The 23,625-nt window shown below is 74.1% G+C and overlaps 1 protein-coding gene across 1 annotated transcript in view; it reads left to right on the top strand.

Moving 5' to 3' along the window:
• The window catches only part of HUWE1 (HECT, UBA and WWE domain containing E3 ubiquitin protein ligase 1), a 34,807-nt gene that overhangs the window by 2,223 nt on the left and 8,959 nt on the right, over positions 1–23,625 (top strand). Inside the window, 59 exon segments of the mRNA XM_068924189.1 lie at positions 64–162; positions 638–844; positions 929–1,081; positions 1,176–1,238; positions 1,425–1,502; positions 1,593–1,640; positions 1,743–1,811; positions 1,903–2,002; positions 2,112–2,212; positions 2,308–2,458; positions 2,549–2,676; positions 2,760–2,900; positions 2,979–3,090; positions 3,179–3,322; positions 3,400–3,501; positions 3,583–3,663; positions 5,278–5,384; positions 5,484–5,661; positions 5,810–5,901; positions 5,968–6,179; positions 6,290–6,347; positions 6,438–6,614; positions 6,701–6,946; positions 7,031–7,164; positions 7,260–7,360; positions 7,521–7,724; positions 7,821–8,037; positions 8,490–8,612; positions 9,438–9,669; positions 10,690–10,932; positions 11,621–11,743; positions 11,827–11,922; positions 12,022–12,291; positions 12,398–12,550; positions 12,767–12,894; positions 12,987–13,068; positions 13,183–13,359; positions 13,458–13,623; positions 13,708–14,087; positions 14,774–14,969; positions 15,061–15,228; positions 15,827–15,969; positions 16,057–16,123; positions 16,829–17,037; positions 17,130–17,341; positions 17,436–17,615; positions 17,719–17,885; positions 17,961–18,106; positions 18,191–18,266; positions 18,367–18,465; positions 18,565–18,698; positions 18,768–18,939; positions 19,033–19,261; positions 20,298–20,476; positions 20,577–20,666; positions 21,547–21,701; positions 21,827–21,872; positions 22,602–22,802; positions 22,923–23,375. Of these exon segments, the coding sequence (XP_068780290.1) occupies positions 64–162; positions 638–844; positions 929–1,081; positions 1,176–1,238; positions 1,425–1,502; positions 1,593–1,640; positions 1,743–1,811; positions 1,903–2,002; positions 2,112–2,212; positions 2,308–2,458; positions 2,549–2,676; positions 2,760–2,900; positions 2,979–3,090; positions 3,179–3,322; positions 3,400–3,501; positions 3,583–3,663; positions 5,278–5,384; positions 5,484–5,661; positions 5,810–5,901; positions 5,968–6,179; positions 6,290–6,347; positions 6,438–6,614; positions 6,701–6,946; positions 7,031–7,164; positions 7,260–7,360; positions 7,521–7,724; positions 7,821–8,037; positions 8,490–8,612; positions 9,438–9,669; positions 10,690–10,932; positions 11,621–11,743; positions 11,827–11,922; positions 12,022–12,291; positions 12,398–12,550; positions 12,767–12,894; positions 12,987–13,068; positions 13,183–13,359; positions 13,458–13,623; positions 13,708–14,087; positions 14,774–14,969; positions 15,061–15,228; positions 15,827–15,969; positions 16,057–16,123; positions 16,829–17,037; positions 17,130–17,341; positions 17,436–17,615; positions 17,719–17,885; positions 17,961–18,106; positions 18,191–18,266; positions 18,367–18,465; positions 18,565–18,698; positions 18,768–18,939; positions 19,033–19,261; positions 20,298–20,476; positions 20,577–20,666; positions 21,547–21,701; positions 21,827–21,872; positions 22,602–22,802; positions 22,923–23,375 (8,998 nt within the window).

The following is a 23,625-nucleotide window of genomic DNA, read 5'->3' as shown; positions in this document are numbered from 1 at the left end:
AGCGGGGGCGGGGGGGGGCCGGCAGCGGGGAGGGGGCGCTGACCCCGGCCCCTCCGCCCCCAGCCCGCCGACTGCAGGGCCCTCATCGAGAAGCTCAAGGCGTGCGGCGACGAGCAGCTGCTGGCGGAGCTGCAGCAGATCAAGACATGGAACATCGGGAAGGTGCGAGCCCCCGCGCCCCTCCGAGGGGGGGACACGCAGCCCCTCGTCCCCAGATCCCCCCCCCCCCCCAAACCCGAGCCCCTCGGCCCCACAGAGCCCCTCGTCTGTGAGGGAGAGGGAACGATGCAGAGCTCCCCCCTCCTGGCTCCAAATTCCCACCTGTGCTGGACGACGCTGCTGTCCTCGGCCCCAGGGGGGATGCGGACCCCCGTGTCTTCAAACCCCCCCCCCCCCGCGCCCCTTTCCCCTACGGAGCCCCTCGTCTCCAAACGCCCCCCCGCTGGGCCCGCGCAGATCGCCGTGCGGCGGACGCGGAGCTCCTCCTTCCCGGCCGCGGCGACGATCGCGCGGAGCGCGCCGTTCCCGCAGGAGAAGGGAGGGGAGCCCGGCGGGGATAGAGGGAGCGCGGGGGGTCGGGAGCGGGGGGGTTGCGCTGCGCGCCCGCCGTCGCCCTCACGCCGCCCGCCGTCGCCAGTGCGAGCTGTACCACTGGGTGGACCTGCTGGACCGCTTCGACGGCATCCTGGCGGAAGCGGGCCGCACGGTGGAGAACATGTCGTGGATGCTGGCGTGCGACCGGCCCGAGCGGGAGCAGCTCAAAGCGCTGCTGCTGGCCGTGCTCAACTTCACCGCCCTGCTCATCGAGTACAGCTTCTCGCGGCACCTCTACAGCTCCATCGAGGTGCGGGGGCCGCGCCGGGCGGCGGGAGGGAAGGCGCGAGGGGCGCCCGCGCCGGCCGCCTCTCACCGCCCCGCTCTCCCGCAGCACCTGACGACGCTGCTGGCCTCGTCGGACATGCAGGTGGTGCTGGCCGTGCTCAACCTGCTCTACGTCTTCAGCAAGCGCTCCAACTACATCACCCGCCTGGGCTCCGACAAGCGCACGCCCCTGCTCTCCCGTCTGCAGCACCTGGCGGAGGTGAGGGGCGGCCCCGGGGCCGTCGGGGGGCCGCCGGGGGCCCGGCGCCGGGCGCCCGACTCCCTCCTGCTGCCTCTCCTCTCCCCCTGCGCAGAGCTGGGGCGGCAAAGAGAACGGCTTCGGGCTGGCCGAGTGCTGCCGCGACCTGCACATGCTGGTGAGCGTCCCCGCGCCGCGCCCCGGGGTCCGCCCGTCCCGTCCCCCTCCCCGCCCCGCGTCGCCCCTCGCGTTCCCGTCCTCCCCGGGGCGGGGGAGCGTTCGGGGGCCGCCCGCGACGCCCGGGCAGGAGCGGGAGGGCTCGGCGGCCCCTCGCCGTTCACCTCCGTCCCCGCCGCCGGCGCAGAAGTACCCGCCCAGCGCCACCACGCTGCACTTTGAGTTTTACGCCGAGCCGGGCGCCGAAGTCAAGGTGGACAAACGGGTGAGCGTCCCCCGGGGCCGCGCGCCCCCCCCCACCGGCTGGGGCCGCGAGCCCCCCGCCGCCCCTAACCCACCCGCTTCTGCCCCGCAGGCCACCAGCACCACACTACACTACATCCACATCGAGCAGCTGGATAAGGTGAGCGCGGGGGCTCGGGGAGGGGGCCGCCGGGCACCCCCCAACCTCTCCAGGCACCTCTGACCCCCTCCCCCCCCCGGCCTTCTTTTTCCCTCCCCGCAGATTTCGGAGAGCCCCTCTGAGATCATGGAGTCGCTCACCAAAATGTACAGCATCCCCAAGGACAAGCAGGTGAGTTTGGGGGTGCCGCCGCGCGCTGGGAGGGGGGGGGTCTGGGCGCCCGCCGCCCCCTGACCCCGCGCTGCCCCCCCCCCCCCCCCAGATGCTGCTGTTCACCCACATCCGCCTGGCTCACGGCTTCTCCAACCACAAGAAGCGGCTGCAGGCGGTGCAGGCCCGGTTGCACGCCATTTCCATACTAGGTACCGCCGGGGGAGGGAGCTGCCCGTTTCCCTCCCTCCTTCCCGGGCGCCACAGTCAGGACGCCTGGGCCCCCCGGCGGGAGGTGACCGGCCTCTCTCCGCTGCGCAGTGTACTCCAACGCCTTGCAGGAGTCGGCCAACAGCATTCTCTACAACGGGCTCATCGAGGAGCTCGTGGACGTGCTGCAGATCACGGACAAGCAGCTCATGGTGCGTCCCCGGGGCCGGCCCCGGCGCCGCGTCGCCTCGGTTTCCCCTCCCGGGGCGCCCCGTGCCATCGTTTCCCCGCCTTCCCCCCGCCCCAGGACATCAAGGCGGCCTCGCTGCGGACCCTCACCTCCATCGTGCACCTGGAGCGCACCCCCAAGCTGAGCAGCATCATCGACTGCACGGGCACGGCCTCCTACCACGGCTTCCTGCCCGTCCTCGTCCGCAACTGCATCCAGGCCATGATCGGTGGGTGCGGGGGGCTGGGGGGCGGGGGGAGGGAAACGCTGGGAAGGGGAGGGGGCGGCCGGCCCTGACGCCCTGCCTCGCTCCCCGCAGACCCCTCCATGGAGCCCTACCCCCACCAGTTCGCCACCGCCCTCTTCTCCTTCCTCTACCACCTGGCCAGCTACGACGCCGGCGGCGAGGCCTTGGTCTCCTGCGGCATGATGGAGGCGCTGCTCAAGGTGAGCGGGGAGGCCGGGGTGGCGGGGAAGGGTGGGGGGGGGCCGGATCCCCTGCCCTGATCCCGTTTCCCCTGCGCCCGCAGGTGATCAAGTTCCTGGGCGACGAGCAGGACCAGATCACCTTCGTGACGCGGGCGGTGCGCGTGGTGGACCTCATCACCAACCTGGACATGGCGGCCTTCCAGTCGCACAGCGGTCTCTCCATCTTCATCTACCGCCTGGAGGTAGCTGCCGGCCCCGCGGCCGGACCCCCCCCCCCCTCCCCGACCCGCCCCGGCGCTCACGCCCCCTCCTCCCCGCAGCACGAGGTGGACCTGTGCCGCCGCGAGTGTCCCTTCGTCATCAAGCCGAAGGTGCAGCGCCCGGCCGCCGCCGCCCTGCCCGAGGGCGAGGAGATGGAGACGGACATGGAGGGTAAGGAGGCAGGAGCGACCCCCCCGCTGGTCCAGCCCGGATGCCTGGGCCCCGCCGCCCTCATTCTGAGCCCGCTGTCGCCCCGCAGTGACCGACGTGGCCATGGAGGGCAGCCCCGGCCCCTCCACCTCCGGCGAGCCTCGGCAGGAAGCCCCGGCCCCGCCAGAGTCCCGGCCGCCGGGCGCCGCCGTGCCCAGCACCAGCTCCGCCGCCGTCCTGGCCCCCCGCAGCGGTAGGTGATGGGGGCCAAAGCGTCCCCGGACCTCCCCCCGCCGCCGCCGTCGGGGCTGACGTCCGTCTGTCGCGCAGGAGTGCAGTGCATCCCGCAGCGAGCCGCCCTGCTCAAATCCATGCTCAACTTCCTCAAGAAAGCCATCCAGGACCCGGCTTTTTCCGACGGCATCCGGCACGGTGAGTGAGCCCCGGGGACGCCGCCGGGCCGGCCCCGAGGGGGACGGCGGCCACCGGGCGCTGACTGCTGTCGCCTCGCAGTGATGGACGGCTCGCTGCCCACCTCCCTCAAGCACATCATCAGCAACGCCGAGTACTACGGGCCCTCGCTCTTCCTCCTGGGTGAGCGCGTCGGCACGGGCACGGCCCCAGAGCGGGGGGAACGCGGAGGTGGCGTGGGGTGCGGGGACAGCCCTGGAGCCCCTGGGAAAGATGTACAGCCAGCGTGGGGTGCAGGGACGGCCCCGGAGCCCCCCGCCGCGGTCCCAGGGGGGGACACGGAGGTGGCGTGGGGTGCGGGGACAGCCCTGGAGCCCCTGGGAAAGATGTACAGCCAGCGTGGGGTGTGGGGACGGCCCCGGAGCCCCCCGCCGCGGTCCCGGGGGGGGACACGGAGGTGGCGTGGGGTGCGGGGACAGCCCTGGAGCCCCTGGGAAAGATGTACAGCCAGCGTGGGGTGCGGGGACGGCCCCGGAGCCCCCCGCCGCGGTCCCGGGGGGGGACACGGAGGTGGCGTGGGGTGCGGGGACGGCTCTGGAGCCCCTGGGAAAGATGTACAGCCAGTGTGGGGTGCGGGGACGGCCCCGGAGCCCCCCGCCGCGGTCCCGGGGGGGACGCGGAGGTGGCGTGGGGTGCGGGGACGGCCCCGGAGCCCCCCCGCCGCGGTCCCGGGGGGGGACGCGGAGGTGGCGTGGGGTGCGGGGACGGCCCCGGAGCCCCCCCGCCGCGGTCCCGGGGGGGGACGCGGAGGTGGCGTGGGGTGCGGGGATGGCTCCGGAGCCCCTGGGAAAGATGTACAGCCAGCGTGGGGTGCGGGGACGGCCCCGGAGCCCCCCCGCCGCGGTCCCGGGGGGGGACACGGAGGTGGCGTGGGGTGCGGGGACGGCCCCGGAGCCCCCCCGCCGCGGTCCCGGGGGGGACACGGAGGTGGCGTGGGGTGCGGGGACGGCCCCGGAGCCCCCCGCCGCGGTCCCGGGGGGGGGACGCGGAGGTGGCGTGGGGTGCGGGGACGGCCCCGGAGCCCCCCCGCCGCGGTCCCGGGGGGGGACGCGGAGGTGGCGTGGGGTGCGGGGACGGCCCCGGAGCCCCCCCGCCGCGGTCCCGGGGGGGGGACGCGGAGGTGGCGTGGGGTGCGGGGACGGCCCCGGAGCCCCCCCGCCGCGGTCCCGGGGGGGGACACGGAGGTGGCGTGGGGTGCGGGGACGGCCCCGGAGCCCCCCCGCCGCGGTCCCGGGGGGGGACGCGGAGGTGGCGTGGGGTGCGGGGACGGCCCCGGAGCCCCCCCGCCGCGGTCCCGGGGGGGGGACGCGGAGGTGGCGTGGGGTGCGGGGACGGCCCCGGAGCCCCCCCGCCGCGGTCCCGGGGGGGGACACGGAGGTGGCGTGGGGTGCGGGGACGGCCCCGGAGCCCCCCCGCCGCGGTCCCGGGGGGGGACACGGAGGTGGCGTGGGGTGCGGGGACGGCCCCGGAGCCCCCCGCCGCGGTCCCGGGGGGGGACACGGAGGTGGCGTGGGGTGCGGGGACGGCCCCGGAGCCCCCCCGCCGCGGTCCCAGGGGGGACGCGGAGGTGGCGTGGGGTGCGGGGACGGCCCCGGAGCCCCTGGGAAAGATGTACAGCCAGTGTGGGGTGCGGGGACGGCCCCGGAGCCCCCCGCCGCGGTCCCGGAGGTCCGGGAGCGGCCCCGGCCGCCCCCCGCCCCGTTGTTCAGCGTCGCCCTGTCTCTTCCCATGCTGCAGCGACGGAGGTGGTGACGGTGTTCGTGTTCCAGGAGCCCTCGCTGCTCTCCTCCCTGCAGGACAACGGCCTCACCGACGTCATGCTGCACGCGCTGCTCATCAAGGACGTGAGTGGGGCGGCCCGGCGGGGGCGGCGAGGTGGGGGGGGGGGGGGTCGGGGCGGCCCGGCGGGGGCTGACGCTCTCCGCGCCCCCTGCCCGCCGCAGGTGCCCGCCACGCGGGAGGTGCTGGGCTCGCTGCCCAACGTTTTCAGCGCCCTGTGCCTCAACGCCCGCGGGCTGCAGTCCTTCGTGCAGTGCCAGCCCTTCGAGCGCCTCTTCAAAGTGCTGCTCTCGCCCGACTACCTCCCCGCCATGCGCCGGCGCCGCAGCTCCGACCCCCTCGGTGAGCGCCGGCGGCCGGGCGGCGCAGCGCCTTCGGTCGCCCGGGGCGGGCGGTTCGGTGTCGGGGGGGGATCTCCGGGGTCTCTTCTGGGGCGTCGCTGTCCCGCGGGACCCCGGCGTCCGATCCTTGCCCGTCCTGCCGCCGCCAGGAGACACGGCCTCCAACCTGGGCAGCGCCGTGGACGAGCTCATGCGGCACCAGCCCACGCTGAAGACGGACGCCACCACCGCCATCATCAAGGTAAGCGAGGGGGGTGGCCGGGGGACGCCGCCGGGGCGCCCGCTCACCCGCCCCGCTCCGCCGTAGCTCCTGGAGGAGATCTGCAGCCTGGGCCGAGACCCCAAGTACATCTGCCAGAAGCCGTCGATGCAGAAGGCGGACGGCACGGCCGCGGCGCCCCCGCCCCGCTCGCCCCACGCCGCCGAGGAGGCCTCCAGCGAGGACGAGGAGGAGGAGGAGGTGCAGGCCATGCAGAGCTTCAGCGCCACGCAGCAGAGCGAGGCCGAGCCCAGCCAGCAGTGAGCGTCGGGGCGGCGGGAGGGGAGGGACCCAGGCGTCCGGGCGCTTCCGTCGGCGGCAAGCCGGGCCGGGAGAACGCAGCGGGCTTCACGGCCGCGGCTTTTTGCAGGGTGGTGGGCACGGAAGAGCGGATCCCCATCCCGCTGATGGACTACATCCTCAACGTGGTGAGCGGGGCGCGAGGGGTGGACCGTGGGGAGGGGGCAAAGGCTTGCGGGGACTTGGGGGCGCCCGCCTGAGCCGCCGCCGCCCCCCAGATGAAGTTCGTGGAGTCGATCCTCAGCAACAACACGACGGACGACCACTGCCAGGAGTTCGTGGCGCAGCGGGGGCTGCGGCCCCTCGTCACCATCCTGGGGCTGCCCAACCTGCCCGTGGACTTCCCCACCTCGGCCGCCTGCCAGGCCGTGGCCGGCGTCTGCAAGTCCATCCTGGTAGGGGCGGGGTGGGGGGCGACGGGGGCTTTTTCCCCCCTCCCCGCCGCCGGCCTCGGGGCTGAGCGGTTCGGGCGCTGCCGCAGACGCTGTCGCACGAGCCCAAGGTGCTGCAGGAGGGGCTGCTGCAGCTGGACGCGGTGCTGTCGGCGCTGGAGCCGCTGCACCGGCCCATCGAGGCGCCGGGCGGCTCGGTGCTGCTGCGCGAGCTGGCCAGCGCCGGCAGCGTGGCCGACGCCACGCTCTCGGCCCAGGCCACGCCGCTGCTGCACGCCCTCACCGCCGCCCACGCCTACATCATGATGTTCGTGCACACGTGCCGCGTGGGGCAGGTAGGACGTGGGGGGGTGGGGGGGGCCGCGCCGTGATGGGGGGGGGGCTGCAGCCTGATGTCCGTCCGTCTGTCCTCTCTGCAGAGCGAGATCCGGGCCATCTCGGTGAACCAGTGGGGCTCCCAGTTGGGCCTCAGCGTGCTGGGGAAACTGAGTCAGCTCTACTGCTCGCTGGTGTGGGAGAGCACCGTGCTGCTGTCGCTGTGCACCCCCAACAGGTACGGGGGGTGCCGGGGAGTGGGGGGTCCTCCCCCCCGCCCCGAGCCGGTTGGGGGGCGCCCCGCTGATTCCTCGCCCTCCCTGCCCGGCACAGCTTGCCGCCGGGCTGCGAGTTCGGGCAAGCCGACATGCAGAAGCTGGTGCCCAAGGAGGAGAAGGCGGCGCCCAGCCCACCGCAGGGCGGCAAGAGAGCTGGTAGGCCGGACGCCTGGGTCCCCTGGGTGGGGGGGTTGGGGGGGGGGGGAACGGGCCAGCCGGCGCCCCGGACGCCTGGGTCCTCGGCCCCGCTGTGTCGCGGGGAGCCTCGGGGAGGGGTCGCGGGGGCGGCCGGGCGCCCGCTAACGGTGCCGCGCAGAGGGCGAGGCGGAGGCGCCGGGGCCGGGGGCCGGGGCGGGCGCGGAGCCCCCCGCCCAGGGGCTGCTGGAGGGCATGGGGCTGGACAGCGAGGCGCTGGCGCCCATGGAGACGGACGAGCCGAGCGCCGCCGACGCCAAGGGCAAGGCCAAGATCACGCCCGCCATGGCCGCCCGCATCAAGCAGATCAAACCGCTGCTGTCAGGTGAGCCCGGACGCCGGGGCCCAGGCCGGGGCGAGGGGGGTCGCCCCCCGGGGGCCTCGACGTAACCCCCCCCACCCTTGCCGCCCCCCGCCGCAGCCTCGTCGCGCCTGGGCCGGGCGCTGGCCGAGCTCTTCGGGCTGCTGGTGAAGCTGTGCGTGGGCTCGCCGGTGCGGCAGCGCCGGAGCCACCACGCGGCCAGCGCCGCCCCGGCCCCCACCCCGGCCGCCCGCGCCACCGCCTCCGCCCTCACCAAGCTGCTCACCAAGGGGCTCAGCTGGCAGCCGCCCCCCTACACCCCGACGCCCCGCTTCCGGTGAGCGGAGGGGGGGCGGGGCCAAGTGGGGCTGGGGGGCGGGGCCAGTGGGGCTGGGGGGCGGGCTCAGGCTGGAGTTGTGGGGCTGGAGTTGCCCCAAGGAGGCCTCGGGGGTGAGGTCAAGGGGGCTGGGGGTGGAGCCAAGGGCTGGAGCCATGGGGCTGCTGTGGGGCCAAGGAGGCCTTGGGGGCGGGGCCAAGGAGGCCTCGGGGGCGGGGCCGGGTGCCGGGTTGGATCGGAGGTGGAGCCAGGGGGTGGGGCCAAGGAAGCATGGGTGCGGGTTGGGGGTGGGGCCAAGGGGGCTGGAGGTGGGGCCAAGAGACCTGGGGGTGGGAATGAGGTCAGTGGGGCAGGGCTCAGGGCGGAGCCATGGGCCTGGGGGTGGGGCTCAGGGCGGAGCCAAGGGGCGGGGCCTGACGGCAGGGGCGGGGCCGGCTGTGTGCCCTCCCCAGGCTGACGTTCTTCATCTGCTCGGTGGGCTTCACCTCACCGATGCTCTTCGACGAGCGCAAGTTCCCCTACCACCTCATGCTGCAGAAGTTCCTCTGCTCCGGCGGCCATAATGCCCTCTTCGAGTGAGCCCCCGCCGCGGCCCGGGACCCCCCCGGGGCACTCCTAGGACGTCCTTTAGGTCCCCCTAGAGCATCCTGGATCCCTCCAGGACACCTTGAGGACACTCCAGTGTCGTCCCCTCTCCTACCTGCGGGTCTACCCCCAGGTCCCCCCACCCCCTCTCCGCGTCACCCCCAGGTCCCCGCAGGATGTCTCCAGGTCGTGCTATAGGGCACCCCAAGTTGCCCCCCCCCAATGCTTCTCGATCCCCCCTACGTTCCCCCGCGTCCTCCCCCAGCACCCCCATGTCCTCCCAGGTCCTTCCATGTCCCTCCAAGATGTTTTCAGGTCCCATCATGGCATCTTCAGATTTTTTCACGACACCTTCATGTCCCCCCATGACATTTTCAGGTCCCTCCTGGTATCTTCAGGTCCTCCTACGTCTCCCCATGACATCTTTAGGTCCCCCCCCCCGTCTCTTTACAGCATCTTCAGGTCACCGCACAACATTTTAGTGTCCCTCTATGTGCCACTATGACGTCTTCAGGTCACTCCGCATCCCTCTCAACGTCTCCAGGTCCCCCCACAGGGCACCCGGGTCCCCCACAGGGTACACTGCGTCGCCCCCCAGTCCCACCGTGACACCTCTAGGTCCTCCCAGGGCACCCTGGTTCCCCCAGCTCCCTGCAGGATGGTTGCAGGACCCCCCACAGCCCCCCAGGATCGCGGGATCCCCCCCCCCCCCCATGCCAGGGGCACTGGCCCCAAATCTGACACTGGGCCGGGAGGGAGCCGGACGCCAGGGCTTCCCCCCCCCCCCCGCCGACCCGCTCTCCCCCCACCCCTAGGACCTTCAACTGGGCGCTGTCGATGGGGGGGAAGGTGCCGGTGGCGGAGGGGCTGGAGCACCCCGAGCTGCCGGACGGCACCGGCGAGTTCCTCGACGCCTGGCTCATGCTGGTGGAGAAGATGGTGAACCCCAGTACGGTGCTGGAGTCGCCCCACGCGCTGCCCGCCAAGGCGCCGGGCCCCGGGCAGCCCCACTTCAGCGCCCTGCGCTTCCTCGTCGTCACCCAGAAGGTGCCGGCGGGGCTCCAAGGGGCCGCGGAGGGGACGTTAAGGGGCGTGGGGGGGTGGGACAGGGAGACTTGGGGGGACACCGAGGGGACAGTAGGGGTGTGGGGGGAACATGGGGACTTGGGGGGACACCGAGGGGACAGTGGGGACTTGAGGGGACAGTAGGGGTGTGGGGGCGATGTGGGGACTTGGGGGGACAGGGAGATTTAGGGGGACACTGAGGGGACAGGGAGACTTGAAGGGACAGTAGGGGTGTGGGGGGGACGTGGGGACTCGAGGGGACAGTAGGGGTGTGGGGGGGACAGGGAGACTTGGGGGGACAGCGAGGGGACAGTGGGGACTTGAGGGGACAGTAGGGGTGTGGGGGCGATGTGGGGACTTGGGACAGCGAGGGGACAGCGGGGACTCGAGGGGACAGTAGGGGTGTGGGGGGGGACGTGGAGACTTGGGACACCAAGGGGACAGTGGGGACTTGAGGGGACAGTAGGGGTGTGGGGGGGGACGTGGAGACTTGGGGGGACAGCGGGGACTTGAGGGGACAGTAGGGGTGTGGGGGGGATGTGGGGACTTGGGGGGACAGCGAGGGGACAGTGGGGACACCGAGGGGATAGTAGGGGTGTGGGGGGGGGACAGGGAGACTTGAGGGGACACCGAAGGGATGGCAGGAACTTGAGGGGACAGTAGGGGCATGGGGGGGACAGGGAGACTTGGGGGGACACTGAGGGGACTGCAGGGACTCGAGGGGACAATGGGGGTGTGGGGGGGATATGGGGACGTGGGGGGACACCAAGGGGACTTGAGGGGACACAGAGGGGGACGGAGAGGACGGTGGGGGGGGACGCAGGGTCCCCTGGGCTAATCAGGGTGACGTAGGGACCTGGGCGGGGATGCAGAGGGGACAGTAGGGACCTGGGGGAGGTGCAGAGGGCGACGGGGGGGGGGCAGGGCGCCCTGGGCCCATTCGGGGGGACGGCGGCGGCCCCCTGCCCGGGAGCGGGCTGACGCGGCGGCGGCGGCCCGCAGGCGGCGTTCACCTGCATCAAGCAGCTGTGGAACCGGCGCCCGCTGAAGGTGTACGGGGGCCGCATGGCCGAGTCCATGCTGGCCATCCTGTGCCACATCCTGCGGGGCGAGCCGCTGATCCGCGAGCGCCTGGGCCGCGAGCGCGAGGGGCCGCGCGGCGCCGCCGGCGCCGACGACGAGCCCGGCGCCGACGAGGCCGGCCCCCGCCGCGAGCCCCAGGTCAACCAGCAGCAGCTGCAGCAGGTGAGGGGGGCGTCGGGGGCGGGCGGCGTCCGGCGCGGGCCGGGGCGCCCGGCTCCGGTCCCCTGACCTCTTTCTCGTCCCCCTTTCCCCGTGCCGTTTCCCCCCGTCTTGTCATCCCCCTCCTCGGCGTCCTTTTTCCCATCCCGTTTCTCCTGTCCTCCTTCTCATCCCCCCTTCCCCGTCCCATGTCCCCCATCCTGCCGTCCCCCTTTTTGTCCCCTTTCTCATTCCCCCTTTCCCCATCCCGTCTTCCCCCATCCTGTCATCCCTCTTCTCGTCCCCCTTTTCCCCGTCGCATCTCTCCCGTCCCCCTTCTCGTCCCCCTTTTCGTGTCCCATTTCCCCCCATCCCGTCTCCCTCATCTTGTCATCTCTCTTTTCGTCCCCCTTCTCGTCCCCCTTTCCCCGTCCTATTTGCCCCGTTCCCCTCTCGTTCCCCCTTCCTCTCATCCCTCTTCTCGTCCCCCTTCTCGTCCCCCTTTTCGTGTCCCATCTCCCCCCATCCCGTCTCCCCCATCCTGTCATCCCTCTTCTTGTCCCCCTTCTCGTCCCCCTTTCTGTGTCCTGTCTCTGCCGTCCCCCGTCTCGTCCCCCTTTCCCCGTCCTGTCGTCCCCCTTTCCCCGTCCTGTCTCCCCCGTCCCCTTGTCCCCCTCCCCGTCCCGTTGTCCCCCTGCCCGTCGCCCCGCAGCTGATGGACATGGGCTTCACGCGGGAGCACGCCATGGAGGCCCTGCTCAACACCAACACCATGGAGCAGGCCACCGAGTACCTGCTCACCCACCCGCCGCCCCTCATGGGGGGCGTGGTGCGGGTAAGGGGGCGGAGCCAGGTGGGTGAGGGGGGGTGGGGCCTAGCCGAGCCCCTCCCTCACCAGCCCCACCCCACCCCACCCAGGACCTGAGCATGTCGGAGGAGGACCAGATGATGAGGGCCATCGCCATGTCGCTGGGCCAGGACATCCCCATGGAGCAGCGGGCCGAGTCCCCCGAGGTGAGGCCGGGCGGGGGGCCGCCCCGGGGAGGGCGGGAGGTTGGCGGCGGCGGCGGCGGCGCGCTGACGCCCCCCTCCCCGTCCCGTTCCCCGGCGCAGGAGGCGGCCTGCCGCAAGGAGGAGGAGGAGCGGCGGGCGCGGGAGCGGCAGGAGGAGGAGGAGGCCAAGTGCCTGGAGAAGTTCGAGGGGGCCGAGCCGCTGGAGCCGGCCGAGCTGCTGGCCTTCACGGACGCCATGCTGCCCGGCTGCTCCCAGCTGCTGGACGAGCTGCCCGACACCGTCTACCGCGTCTGCGACCTCATCATGACGGCCGTGAAGCGCAACGGGGCCGCCTACCGCGACTCCATCCTCAAGCAGGTGGTCAAGCAGGTGAGGGCAGGCCCCGGCGGGGGCGGGGAAAGGGCTGGGGGCGGGGGGCCCAGGCGTCCGGGCGGCTCTGACGCCCTCTCCCCCCCCCACCCCGCCCCGCCGCCAGGTTTGGGAGGCAGCCGATGTGCTCATCAAGGCGGCGCTGCCGCTCACCACCAGCGACACCAAGACGGTCTCCGAGTGGATCAGCCAAATGGCGACGTTGCCCCAGGCCTCTAACTTGGCCACCCGCATCCTGCTCCTCACCCTGCTCTTTGAGGTGAGCCCCGGGGGCCCAGGCGTCCGGGCCGCTCGCCTGTCCCTCTCCCGACTCCGCCGGCGCGCCCTTCTCGCTGACCCTCCTCTTTTCCCCTTACCTGCCGCGGTCTGGGCGCGCACCCCCCCCCCCCCCTTTCCCCTCTCCGAGGACCCAGGCGTCCGGGCGGTGCCGACCTTCGCCACCCGGACGCCTGGGTCCCTCCGCCGCCCCGCGCAGGAGCTGAAGCTGCCGTGCGCCCGGGTGGTGGAGTCGAGCTGCGTGTTGGACGTGCTCATCAAGCTGCTGGAGGTGGTGCAGCCCTGCCTGCAGGCCGCCAAGGAGCACAAGGAGGTGCAGACGCCCAAGTAAGGGGCGGGGGGAGGACGGTGGGGACGCGCCGGCCCCCCCACCACCACCACCCCGGCCGCCCCGCTGACCCCCCTCCGCCCTCGCCAAGGTGGATCACCCCCGTGCTGCTCCTCATCGACTTCTACGAGAAGACGGCGGTGTCCTCCAAGCGCCGGGCCCAGATGAACAAGGTGGGCGCGCGGGGCGGCGGCGGCAGCGGGTGGGGAGGGGACGGGGTCGCTCCGTGGGGCTGAGGCCCCCTCCCTCCCCCAAACCGCCACCCCCAAACCACCACCCCCCCGCAGTACCTCCAGGCCAACGGGAACAACTGGCGGTGGTTCGACGACCGCTCGGGGCGGTGGTGCAGCTACAGCGCCAGCAACAACAGCACCATCGACGCGGCCTGGCGGGCGGGCGAGACCAGCGTGCGCTTCACCGCCGGGCGCCGCCGCTACACCGTCCAGTTCACCACTATGGTGCAGGTACTGGGAGCGCTGGGAAAGCCTGGTGGGTGGGGGGGGGGGGGCCGGCGTGGCGCTCGCCGCCCCCCTCCCCACCGCCGCCCCCCGCTTCCCGCCAGGTGAACGAGGAGACGGGCAACCGGCGGCCCGTGATGCTGACGCTGCTGCGGGCCCCGCGGCCCGGCAAGGGCGCCAAGGAGGGCGGCGCGGCCGAGGCCGAGCGGGCGCCGGAGGAAGGCCGGGAACCCGAGGGCCAAGCCAAAGAGGAGACGGGCGGCCCGGCAGGTACGGAGCGGAGGGCCGGCGCGGAGGCGGCGCGGGGGTCCGGCGCGGAGCCCCGGCCCCGCGCGCACGTCCCCGCGTCCCCAGAGCCGGCAGCGGAGGAGGAGGCGGCGGCGGCGGGCGGCGAGGAAGAGGCGGCGGAGGCCGGCGCGGAGGCGGCGGAGGAGGCCGGCGCGGAGGCGCCGGTGCGGGGGCTGGCCGAGGAAGCGGTGCCGGCGGTGCTGCGGGCCTGCGTGAGCATGCTGGGGGTGCCGGTGGACCCCGACACGCTGCACGCCACCCTGCGCCTCTGCCTGCGCCTCACCCGCCACCACAAGCACGCCCTGCTCTTCGCCGAGCTGCGCAGCACCCGCACCATCCTCGGCCTCACCCAGAGCTCCGGCTTCACCGGCTTCACCCCGCTCGTCACCCTGCTCTTCCGGCACATCATCGAGGACCCCTGCACCCTGCGCCACACCATGGAGAAGGTCCCCGCCGGCGGGACGGGGGTCTGGGGGCGCCGGGATGGCGGGGACGGGGATCGGGGGGGAGCTGGGGACTTGGGGCGCTGGGTTCGGGGGGGTCTGGGGGTGCTGGGATGGCGGGGATGGGGATCGGGGGGCGCTGGGGAGTGGGGGGCGCTGGGTTCGGGGGGGTCTGGGCGTACTAGGATGGGGGGGACGGGGATTAGGGGGCACTAAGGACTGAGGGACATTGGGATGGGGGTCTGGGGGCACTGGGATTGGGGGTTTTTGGGATAGCGGGATCAGGGGGACGGGGGTCGGGGACACTGGGATTGGGGGGGATTTGGGGACACTGGGATTGGGGGGATGGGGATTGGGTGGCACTGGGGATTGGGGGACACTGGGATTGGGGGGTCTGGGGACACTGGGATTGGGGGGGATGGGGATTGGGGGACACTGGGACGGGGGTTCTGGGGACAGTGGGATCGGGGGGGAAGGGAGTCTGGGAGCACTGGGATTGGGGGGTTTGGGGACACTGGGATGGGGGGTGTTGGGGGTCTGGGAGCACTGGGATGGGGGGGGGGAACAGGGGTCTTTGGGACTCTGGTGGCAGGGAGCTGCAAGGGACGGGATTTGGGCGGGGGGGGGGGGAGATGAGGCGGTCCCGGCCGGGGTGGGGGGGGCCGCCCTGACGCCCGCGGCGCCGGCAGGTGGTGCGCTCGGCGGCCACGTCCGGGGCGGGCAGCACCACGTCCGGCGTGGTGTCGGGCAGCCTGGGCTCGCGGGAGATCAACTACATCCTGCGGGTGCTGGGTCCCGCCGCCTGCCGCAGCCCCCAGGTCTTCACCGAGGTGGCCACGGGCTGCATCCGCATCGCCCTGCCCGCGCCGCGCGGCTCCGGCACCGGTGAGCGCGGGGAGGGGGGAGCGAGCGGGGCCGGCTCGGCGCCGCCGGTGCCGCCGCCGCGGCGCCCGCCTCAACGCCTCGCGCCGCCCAGCCTCGGACGACGAGTTCGAGAACCTGCGCATCAAGGGCCCCAACGCCGTGCAGCTGGTGAAGACGACGCCGGTGAAGCCCTCGGCGCTGCCCGCCATCCCCGAGCCCATCAAGGACGTCATCTACGACATGCTCAACGCCCTGGCGGCCTACCATGCCCCCGAGGAGGGTAGGGACGGGGACAGCGCGGGCCTGGGAGCCGCTGGGACCTGGGTGACGCTGCGGGCGGGGACTCGGGGTGGCCCCAGGCGATGGGGACAGGGGATCGGAGCGGCTCCAGGGGACGGGGAACTGGGAGCCGCTGGGAACGGCGTGACCCTGGGGACAGGGCCCTGGGGTGACCTTAGGGAACAGGGGACTGGGAGCTACTGGGAAAGGGGTGACCCTGGGGACGGGGTGACCCTAGGGACAAGGACCTGAGGTGGCCCCAGGGGATGGGGACGGCGACGTCCTGGTCACGGGGACGTTGAGAAACCGGGGAGCGATGGGGAAAGGGGTGACCGCGGGGACAGGGACATGGGGTGTCTGCAGGGGTGGGGACCTGGGAGTCACGGGGCCGGGGGTGACCCTGGGGGATGGGGCCAGGGAGTTGGGGTGTCCCCAGGGGCGACCCGTGGGGGGGTGACACAGGGGATTGGGGCGTCCCTTGGGTGCGGGGGCAGGAGCCTGGGGGGTGGGGCGGCAGGAGCTGGGCCGGGCTGCCCCCAGCCCCTCGCTCACGCGTGTCCCCTCGCTCACGCGTGTCCCCTCTCCGTCCCCGCGCCCAGGGGACAAGGCGGAGGCCAAGGGAGCGGCGCCCAGCGAGGTGAGCCAGCTGCTGTCCGACATCGGCGACGACATGTACCAGCAGTACCGCAGCCTCACGCGCCAGCCCGGCGACTTCGACCCCCAGGCCGGCTTCGCCCTCAACGTCAGTGGGGCCGGGGGCCGCGGGGCCTGGGGGGGGGGGGCTGCGAGGGCGCCCGGGGCGCCGGCACCGACCCGCCGTCTCCCGCAGGCCCAGGTCTTCGCTGCGGACGGAGCTGCCGCCGAGACGCCGCCGTCCGGGACCCCCCAGGGGGAAGGTACCGCTCTCGAGGACCCCGGTATCCCCCCCCCGCCGCACCCCGAACCTGCCTGCCCCTGCCTCATCCCCCCTGACGTGTGTCCCCGACGTCCCCTCGCCCCAAATCCGCCTCCTTGGATCCCAGCGACCCCTCCGACGCGTGTCTCCGACATCCCCTCGCCCCAAATCCGCCTCCTTGGATCCCAGCGACCCCCCCGGCGCGTGTCCTCGACGTCCCCTCGCCCCAAATCCGCCTCCTTGGATCCCAGCGACCCCCCCGGCGCGTGTCCTCGACGTCCCCTCGCCCCAAATCCGTCTCCTTGGATCCCAGCGACCCCTCCGACGCGTGTCTCCGACATCCCCTCGCCCCAAATCCGCCTCCTTGGATCCCAGCGACCCCTCTGGCGCGCGTCCTCGACGTCCCTTTGCCCCAAATCCGCCTCCCCGCGCCCCAGCATCCCCCCCAACACGTGTCCCCGACGTCCCCTCGCCCCAAATCCGCCTCCCCGCGCCCCAGCGTCCCCCCGACGCGTGTCCCCGACGTCCCCCCCGACCTGCGTTCTCGCACCGCTCGCGTCCCCTCGCCCCGAAGCGGCCTCCCCTCGCGCCCCTCCGCGTCCCCGCGCCCCGAGCCTGCCTCGCCGCGTCCCCCCGACCTGCTTCCCAGCGTCCCCGCGTGCCCCCCCCCACCCTGCCCCAACGTCCCCGCCGCTCCGGCCCGCAGCAGCCAGCCCGGAGGAGGGCCGCGAGGGCCGCAAGGACAAGGAGGGCGAGCGGGCGGAGGAGCGGCAGCGGGCCAAGGGCTCCAAGCCCCTCATGCCCACCTCCACCATCCTGCGGCTGCTGGCCGAGCTGGTGCGCTCCTACGTGGGCATCGCCGCCCTCATCGCCAACTACAGCTACACCGTGGGCCAGTCGGAGCTCATCAAGGAGGTGAGGACGGACGGACGGGCGGGCGGGCGGACGCGCGCCGGCCACCCGCCCCCGGCGTGACGCGGCCGCCCCCGTTCCTCCCCTCCCCGCAGGACTGCAGCGTGCTGGCCTTCGTGCTGGACCACCTGCTGCCGCACACGCAGAACGCCGAGGACAAGGACACGCCGGCGCTGGCCCGGCTCTTCCTGGCCAGCCTGGCGGCGGCGGGCAGCGGCACGGACGCCCAGGTGGCCCTGGTGAACGAGGTGAAGGCGGCCCTGGGCCGGGCCTTGGCCATGGCCGAGAGCACCGAGAAGCACGCCAGGTAGCGGCGGGGTGGGGGTGGCGGCGAAGCGGGGCGGGGGAGCGGCGGCCGTGCCCTCGCGCCGCCCGCCCTGACGCCGCCGCCGCCGCCGCAGGTTGCAGGCCGTCATGTGCATCATCAGCACCATCATGGAGTCGTGCCCGTCCACCTCGAGCTTCTACAGCAGCGCCGCCAAGACGCAGCACAACGGCATGAACAACATCATCCGCCTGTTCCTCAAGAAGGGGCTGGTCAACGATTTGGCGCGGGTGCCCCACAGCCTCGACCTGTCCAGGTGCGCCGGGGCGAGCGAGGCGGCGGCGGAGCGGGGACGGCGGCGGCGCCCGGACGCCGGGGTCCCACCCAGCGCCGCCCTCCCCACCCCACCCCTCCCGCAGCCCCAACATGGCCAACACGGTGAACGCGGCGCTGAAACCCCTGGAGACGCTGTCGCGCATCGTCAACCAGCCCAGCGGGCTCTTCGGCACCAAGGGCTCCTCCAGCAAGAGCAAGGGCGAGGGGGCCGGCGGCCCCCGCGACGCCGGCGCCGCCCCCCCCGACGGAGGTACCGCGGCTCCCCTCCTTCCCCTCCCCGCTGCCCGGCGTCCCCTGAACCCACCCGCCGCCTGTCCCCCCGCAGGGGACCCCGGTGACCCCGACCCCCCCGAGGAGGACGCGGAGGCGGCGCAGGCGGAGGCGGCCGACGGCGACATGGACGGGGAGGCGGAAGGCGACGCCGTGGTGCTGGCGGGGCAGCCCGAGGGGCTCAGCACCCAGGAGATGCAGGTGAGGGGTCCCCCCCCGCGCGCCCGCGTCTCCCACCCCCGCCAAGTCCCCCCCCGCGTCACCCCGACGCCCCCGCCGCCCCAGGTGGAGAACGAGCTGGAGGATCTCATCGACGAGCTGCTGGAGAGAGACGGGGCGGCCGGCAACAGCGCCATCATCGGTGAGAGCCCCCCCCGCCCCAGCCCCGGGCGCCGGGGCCCCCCCGCCGCCGGGGTCCCCGCGCGCCCCCCCTCCCCTTTCCTCACCGCCCGCCCCCGCAGTGAGCCGCTCGGGCGAGGACGAGTCGCAGGAGGACGTGCTCATGGACGAAGCTCCCTCCAACCTCAGCCAGGCCTCCACGCTCCAGGCCAACCGGGAAGGTGAGGGGCTCCCCGGGGCCGGGCAGCCGGGCCCCGGGCGCTTTTGGGGGCGCTTTTGGGGGCGCCGGGGTCCCAGCCCGCCTCCCCGCCCGTCCCCAGACTCCATGAACATCCTGGATCCCGAGGACGAGGAGGAGCACACGCAGGAGGAAGACAGCAGCGGCAGCAACGAGGACGAGGACGACAGCCAGGACGAGGAGGAGGAGGAAGAGGAGGAGGACGAGGACGACCAGGTGAGGCCGGGGGGCCGGGGCTCTCGCCCTGCCGGCCGCGGCGCCCGCCTGACGCCCCGTCTCCCGCAGGACGACGAAGAGGGCGAGGAGGGCGAGGAGGAGGAGGACGACGACGACGGCTCGGAGATGGAGCTGGACGAGGACTACCCCGACATGAACGCCTCGCCCCTCGTGCGCTTCGAGCGCTTCGACCGCGACGACGACCTCATCATCGAGTTCGACAACATGTTCTCCAGCCCCAGTACGGAGCCGGGGGCGGGGGGGACGGCGGCGGCCTCGGAGCGGGGGCCCGAAGGAGCCTGGGGACGCCGCCGACGCGCCCCTCTCTCCGCAGCCGACATCCCGCCGTCGCCCGGGAACATCCCGGCCACCCACCCGCTGCTGGTGCGCCACGCCGACCACGGCTCGCTGACGCTGGGCGCCAGCTCCTCGGCCACCCGCCTGGCGCAGGGCATCGGGCGCAGCCAGCGCACCCTGCGCCAGCTCACCGCCAACACGGGCCACACCATCCACGTGCACTACCCGGGCACCCGGCAGCCCAACCCGCCCCTCATCCTGCAGCGGTGCGTGCCGGCCGCCGGCGAGTCCCCGACGTGGCCCTCCTCGGCCCCGACGTCCCCGCGGTCCCCTCGGCCCCGGCGGCGCGGCCCCGACGCCCCCCCTCGGCCCCACCGCGCGGCCCCGCGGTCCCCCGCGTGCCCCTCGGCCCCAGCAGCACGTCCCTGACGCCCCCCTCGGCCCCACAGTGCATCCCCGGTGTCCCCGTGGTCCCCTCGTCCCCAGCAGCGTGTCCCTGACGCCCCCCTCGTCCCCACAGCGCATCCTTGGTGTCCCTCTGGTCCCCTCGTCCCCAGCAGCACGTCCCTGACGCCCCCCTCGTCCCCGCAGTGCATCCCCGGTGTCCCCGTGGTCCCCTCATCCCCAGCAGCACGTCCCTGACGCCCCCCTCGTCCCCGCAGTGCATCCCCGGTGTCCCCGTGGTCCCCTCATCCCCAGCAGCACGTCCCTGACGCCCCCCTCGTCCCCGCAGTGCATCCCCGGTGTCCCCGTGGTCCCCTCATCCCCAGCAGCGTGTCCCTGACGCCCCCCTCGTCCCCACAGCGCATCCTTGGTGTCCCTCTGGTCCCCTCGTCCCCAGCAGCACGTCCCTGACGCCCCCCTCGTCCCCACAGTGCATCCCCGGTGTCCCCGTGGTCCCCTCATCCCCAGCAGCACGTCCCTGACGCCCCCCTTGTCCCCACAGTGCGGCCCCCGTGTCCCCACGGTCCCCCGCGTGCTCCTTGTCCCCAACAGCACATCCTTGGTGTCCCTCTGGTCCCCTATGTGCTGCACGTCCCTGACGCCCGCCTCGTCCCCGCAGTGTATCCCCGGTGTCCCCGTGGTCCCCTCATCCCCAGCAGCACGTCCCTGACGCCCCCCTTGTCCCCACAGTGCGGCCCCCGTGTCCCCACGGTCCCCCGCGCGCCCCTCATCCCTAGCAGCCTGTCCCCAACAGCCTCCCTCGTCCCATCCCCGGTGCCCCCGCGGTCCCCGAGGCGCGTCCTCGCTGTCCCCCGTACCCCGCACGTCCCCGCGGCCCCTGACGGCCGGCTCCCGCAGGCTGCTGGGCCCCTCGGCGGCGGCCGACATCCTGCAGCTGAGCAGCAGCCTGCCGCTGCAGAGCCGGGGCCGGGCCCGGCTGCTGGTGGGCAACGACGACGTGCACATCATCGCCCGCTCCGACGACGAGCTGCTCGACGACTTCTTCCACGAGCAGGGCAGCGCCGGCAGCCAGGCAGGCGAGTTGGGGGTGGCCGGCGGGGGGGGGGGGTTGGCGGGGGGAGGCCGCCGGCCGCCTGGGCTCACCCCGCCGCTGTCCCCCCCCCCCCCACCCCGCAGGGACCCTCTCCAGCATCCCCACGGCCCTGACGCGCTGGACGGAGGAGTGCAAGGTGCTGGACGCCGAGAGCATGCACGACTGCGTCTCGGGTGAGCTGGGGGGGCGCCTCACCCCCCCCCCCCGGGGGCCTTGGGTGTCCCCTCGTGTCTGCCCAGGGGTCCTTTTGCGCCCTCGTGGCCCTCAGGGGTCTTCTCGTGTCCCCCCTGGCCCTCAGGGGTTCCCTCTGGGATGTTTGGTGTCCCCTCATGTCCCCTCGGGCATCCCCTCGCGTCCCCTCCTGGGGCCTGTGGCGTTCCCTCATGTCCCCCCCACAGTCCTTAGGGCCCTTCACGTCTCCCCCCCCCCCAGGGCCCTCGGTGTCCCCTTGTGTCCCTACTGGGACCCTTGCGTCCCCCTCGTGGCCGCCCCCATGGTTTCCATGTGGCCCTCGTGGTCCTCAGGTGTCCCTTGGGTGGTCCTTATGGCCTTTGGGTGGTCCTTATGGCTCTTGGGTGGTCCTCAGGGCCCTTGGGTGGTCTTCAGGTGGCCCTTGGGTGGCCCTCAGGGCCCTTGGGTGGTTCTCAGGTGCCCCTTGGGTGGTCCTCAGGGCCCTTGGGTGGTCCTCAGGTGTCCCTTGGGTGGCCCTTGGGGCCCTTGGGTGGTCCTCGGGGCCCTTGAGTGGTCCTTATGGCCCTTGGGTGGTCCTCAGGGCCCTTGGGTGGTCCGGGTGTCCCTTGGGTGCTCCTCAGGGCCCTTGGGTGGTCCTCAGGTCTCTCTTGGGTGGCCCTCAGGTGTCCCTTGGGTGCCTCTCCTGTCCCTTGGGTGGCCCTCATGTGCCTTGGGTGGTCCTCAGGTCTGCCTTAGGTGGCCCTCATGTCCCTTGGGTGGCCCTGCTGTCCCTTGGGTGCCCCTGCTGTCCCTTGGGTGGCCCTCGGGTGTCCCCCCGCCCCGGGGCGGGCGGCTCCCCGGTGACGCGGCGCCCCCGCGCAGTGGTGAAGGTGCCCATCCTGGCCCGGCTGGAGGCGCTGCGGGACGAGGAGCTGGACGAGCGGCGGGAGAAGCGGCGGCGGCAGGCGGCCGAGGAGGAGGCCAAGGGGGCCGAGCGGGGCCCCGACGACAAGGAGGGGCAGGACGCCGGCGCGCAGGTGGGACGCGGCCCCCCCCCCCCCCCCAAAACCCGCCGCCCCCCTCCCCTCCCCCCCGGTGTTTTGGAGGGGGGAACCGCGGTCCCGGCCGGGCGACGCGCCTGACGCTCTCCCCTCTGCCGCAGGGCGCCGCGGCCAAGGCCCCCGGCGGCTCCGGCGAGGCGACGGCAGGTAAGCGCCCCCCGCCCCGAGGCGACCCCCCCCTTCCTTCCCCACACCCCCCCCCCCCCAGCCCCGCGCCGGACCCCCCGACCCGGCGCCCCGCGGGTTGAGGTAGTAGATTGTATAGTTGGAGGGTCACACCCGTCTCGGAGATAACTATACAGTCTACTGTCTTCCTCGCGGGGCGCGCAGGCCGCCGCACGCCGCCCCGGACGCCTGGGCCCCCCGCCCCCCCCCCCCCAACCCCCGCCGCCGAGCCGGGGCCGGACGCCCCGGGGGCTTTTCCGCAGCGGGGGACGGAGTTTCGGTTTTGGGTGGGGGGGGGGGGAAGAGGGAGGCGGCGTTGACGTCCCTGCGCTCTGCCGTCCCAGGTGAGGGTCGGGCACCGCGGCCGGGGGCGGGAGGGGGGCAGTTTTTTTGGGGGAGGGGGGGAGGGCAGGACGCCTGGGCCCCCCCCCCGAGCGGGGGCCGCGGCCCCGCGGGGGTGAGGTAGTCGGTTGTATTGTTGGGGGGCCGGGATGGGAGCCCCAGGGTCGAGGTAACGATACAGCCGACTACTTTCCCCCGCGGGGGCCCCGCGCTGCTGTTTTTTGGAGGGGGGGAGAGCCGGACGCCTGGGTCCCTCTCTTGGGGAGTGGGGGGGGGGGGGGTATCTGTGCGTCGCCGCGTTTTCGGAAGGGCACGCGCCCCCCCCCCCCCGGCCCCGCCGCCAGCCGCTGAGGCCCGCCGTCTCCGCAGAGCCCGGCGGGGCGGCGGGCGAGCCCCCCCCGGCCGGCCCCCACCGCACCCTGGTGCTGCTGGAGCCGGCGGCGGCGCCGGAGCCCCCCGCCGCCTCCGGCCCCCCGCCGCCGCCCCGGCCCCCCGCCCAAGAGGACGCCGGCCCCGGGCGGCCCGACGCCGAAGCCACCCAGATGGAGCTGTCGCCCGCCCCCACCGTCAGTGAGTGCCGGACGCCTGGGTCCTTCTCTCTTTTTTTTTTTTTGGGGGGGGGGGGGAGGATTGGGGGGGGGGAGGCGCCGGCCCTGACGCCCTCTCCCCGTCCCCGCGCGCCCCCCGCAGCCTCGCTGTCGCCGGAGCGGGCCGAGGACTCGGACGCGCTGACGGCGGTGAGCAGCCAGCTGGAGGGTTCGCCCATGGACACCTCCAGCCTGGCCTCCTGCACCCTGGAGGAGGCCGGCGCCGAGGGGGCCGGCGGGGGGGCGCCGCCGCCCCCCCCGCCGCCGCCGCCGCCGCCCCCCGGCCCCCCGCCCGCCGCCGCCCCCCCGGCGCCGCCCGCCGCCGACAGGTGAGAGAGAGAGGGGCGGGCGAGCGGGCAGACCCGGACGCCGGGGCCCCCGCGGCGACACGGGCGCCCACACGCCTCTCCGCTCGGCAGCTCGCCGCCGGCCGCCTCGTCGCCGGAGAGCTCGGCCGCGCGCGACCCGGGTGCCGCCGCGGCGGGCGCCGACTCGCGGGGCGTCTTGGAGGAGCCGCTGCCGTCCACCAGCAGCGAGGAGGAGGACCCGCTCGCCGGTGAGTCCCGCGCCGTCCCCGACTCGCGCGCCTCGCCCTCCTACGTGTCCGTGAAGCTCGTCCGGGGCGCGTGCGCCTCCCCAGCACGCCTGTCCCCGACGTGTCTCGGACACGCGTGTCCCTGAAGCGTGCGCGTCCCCGGCACCCGTGTGTCCCCGTTGCGCGTCCCCAAAACGCGTGTCTGTGGCACACGGGCATCTCTGACGCGTGTCCCTGAGGCACGTGTCCATGCCGCGCGCGTGTCACCGTG

Source organism: Struthio camelus, chromosome 38 (genome assembly GCF_040807025.1).
Source record: "Struthio camelus isolate bStrCam1 chromosome 38, bStrCam1.hap1, whole genome shotgun sequence".
Lineage (NCBI taxonomy): Eukaryota > Metazoa > Chordata > Aves > Struthioniformes > Struthionidae > Struthio > Struthio camelus.
Note: the sequence above shows the minus strand (reverse complement) of the source record. Positions and strands in the feature narration are given on the sequence as shown.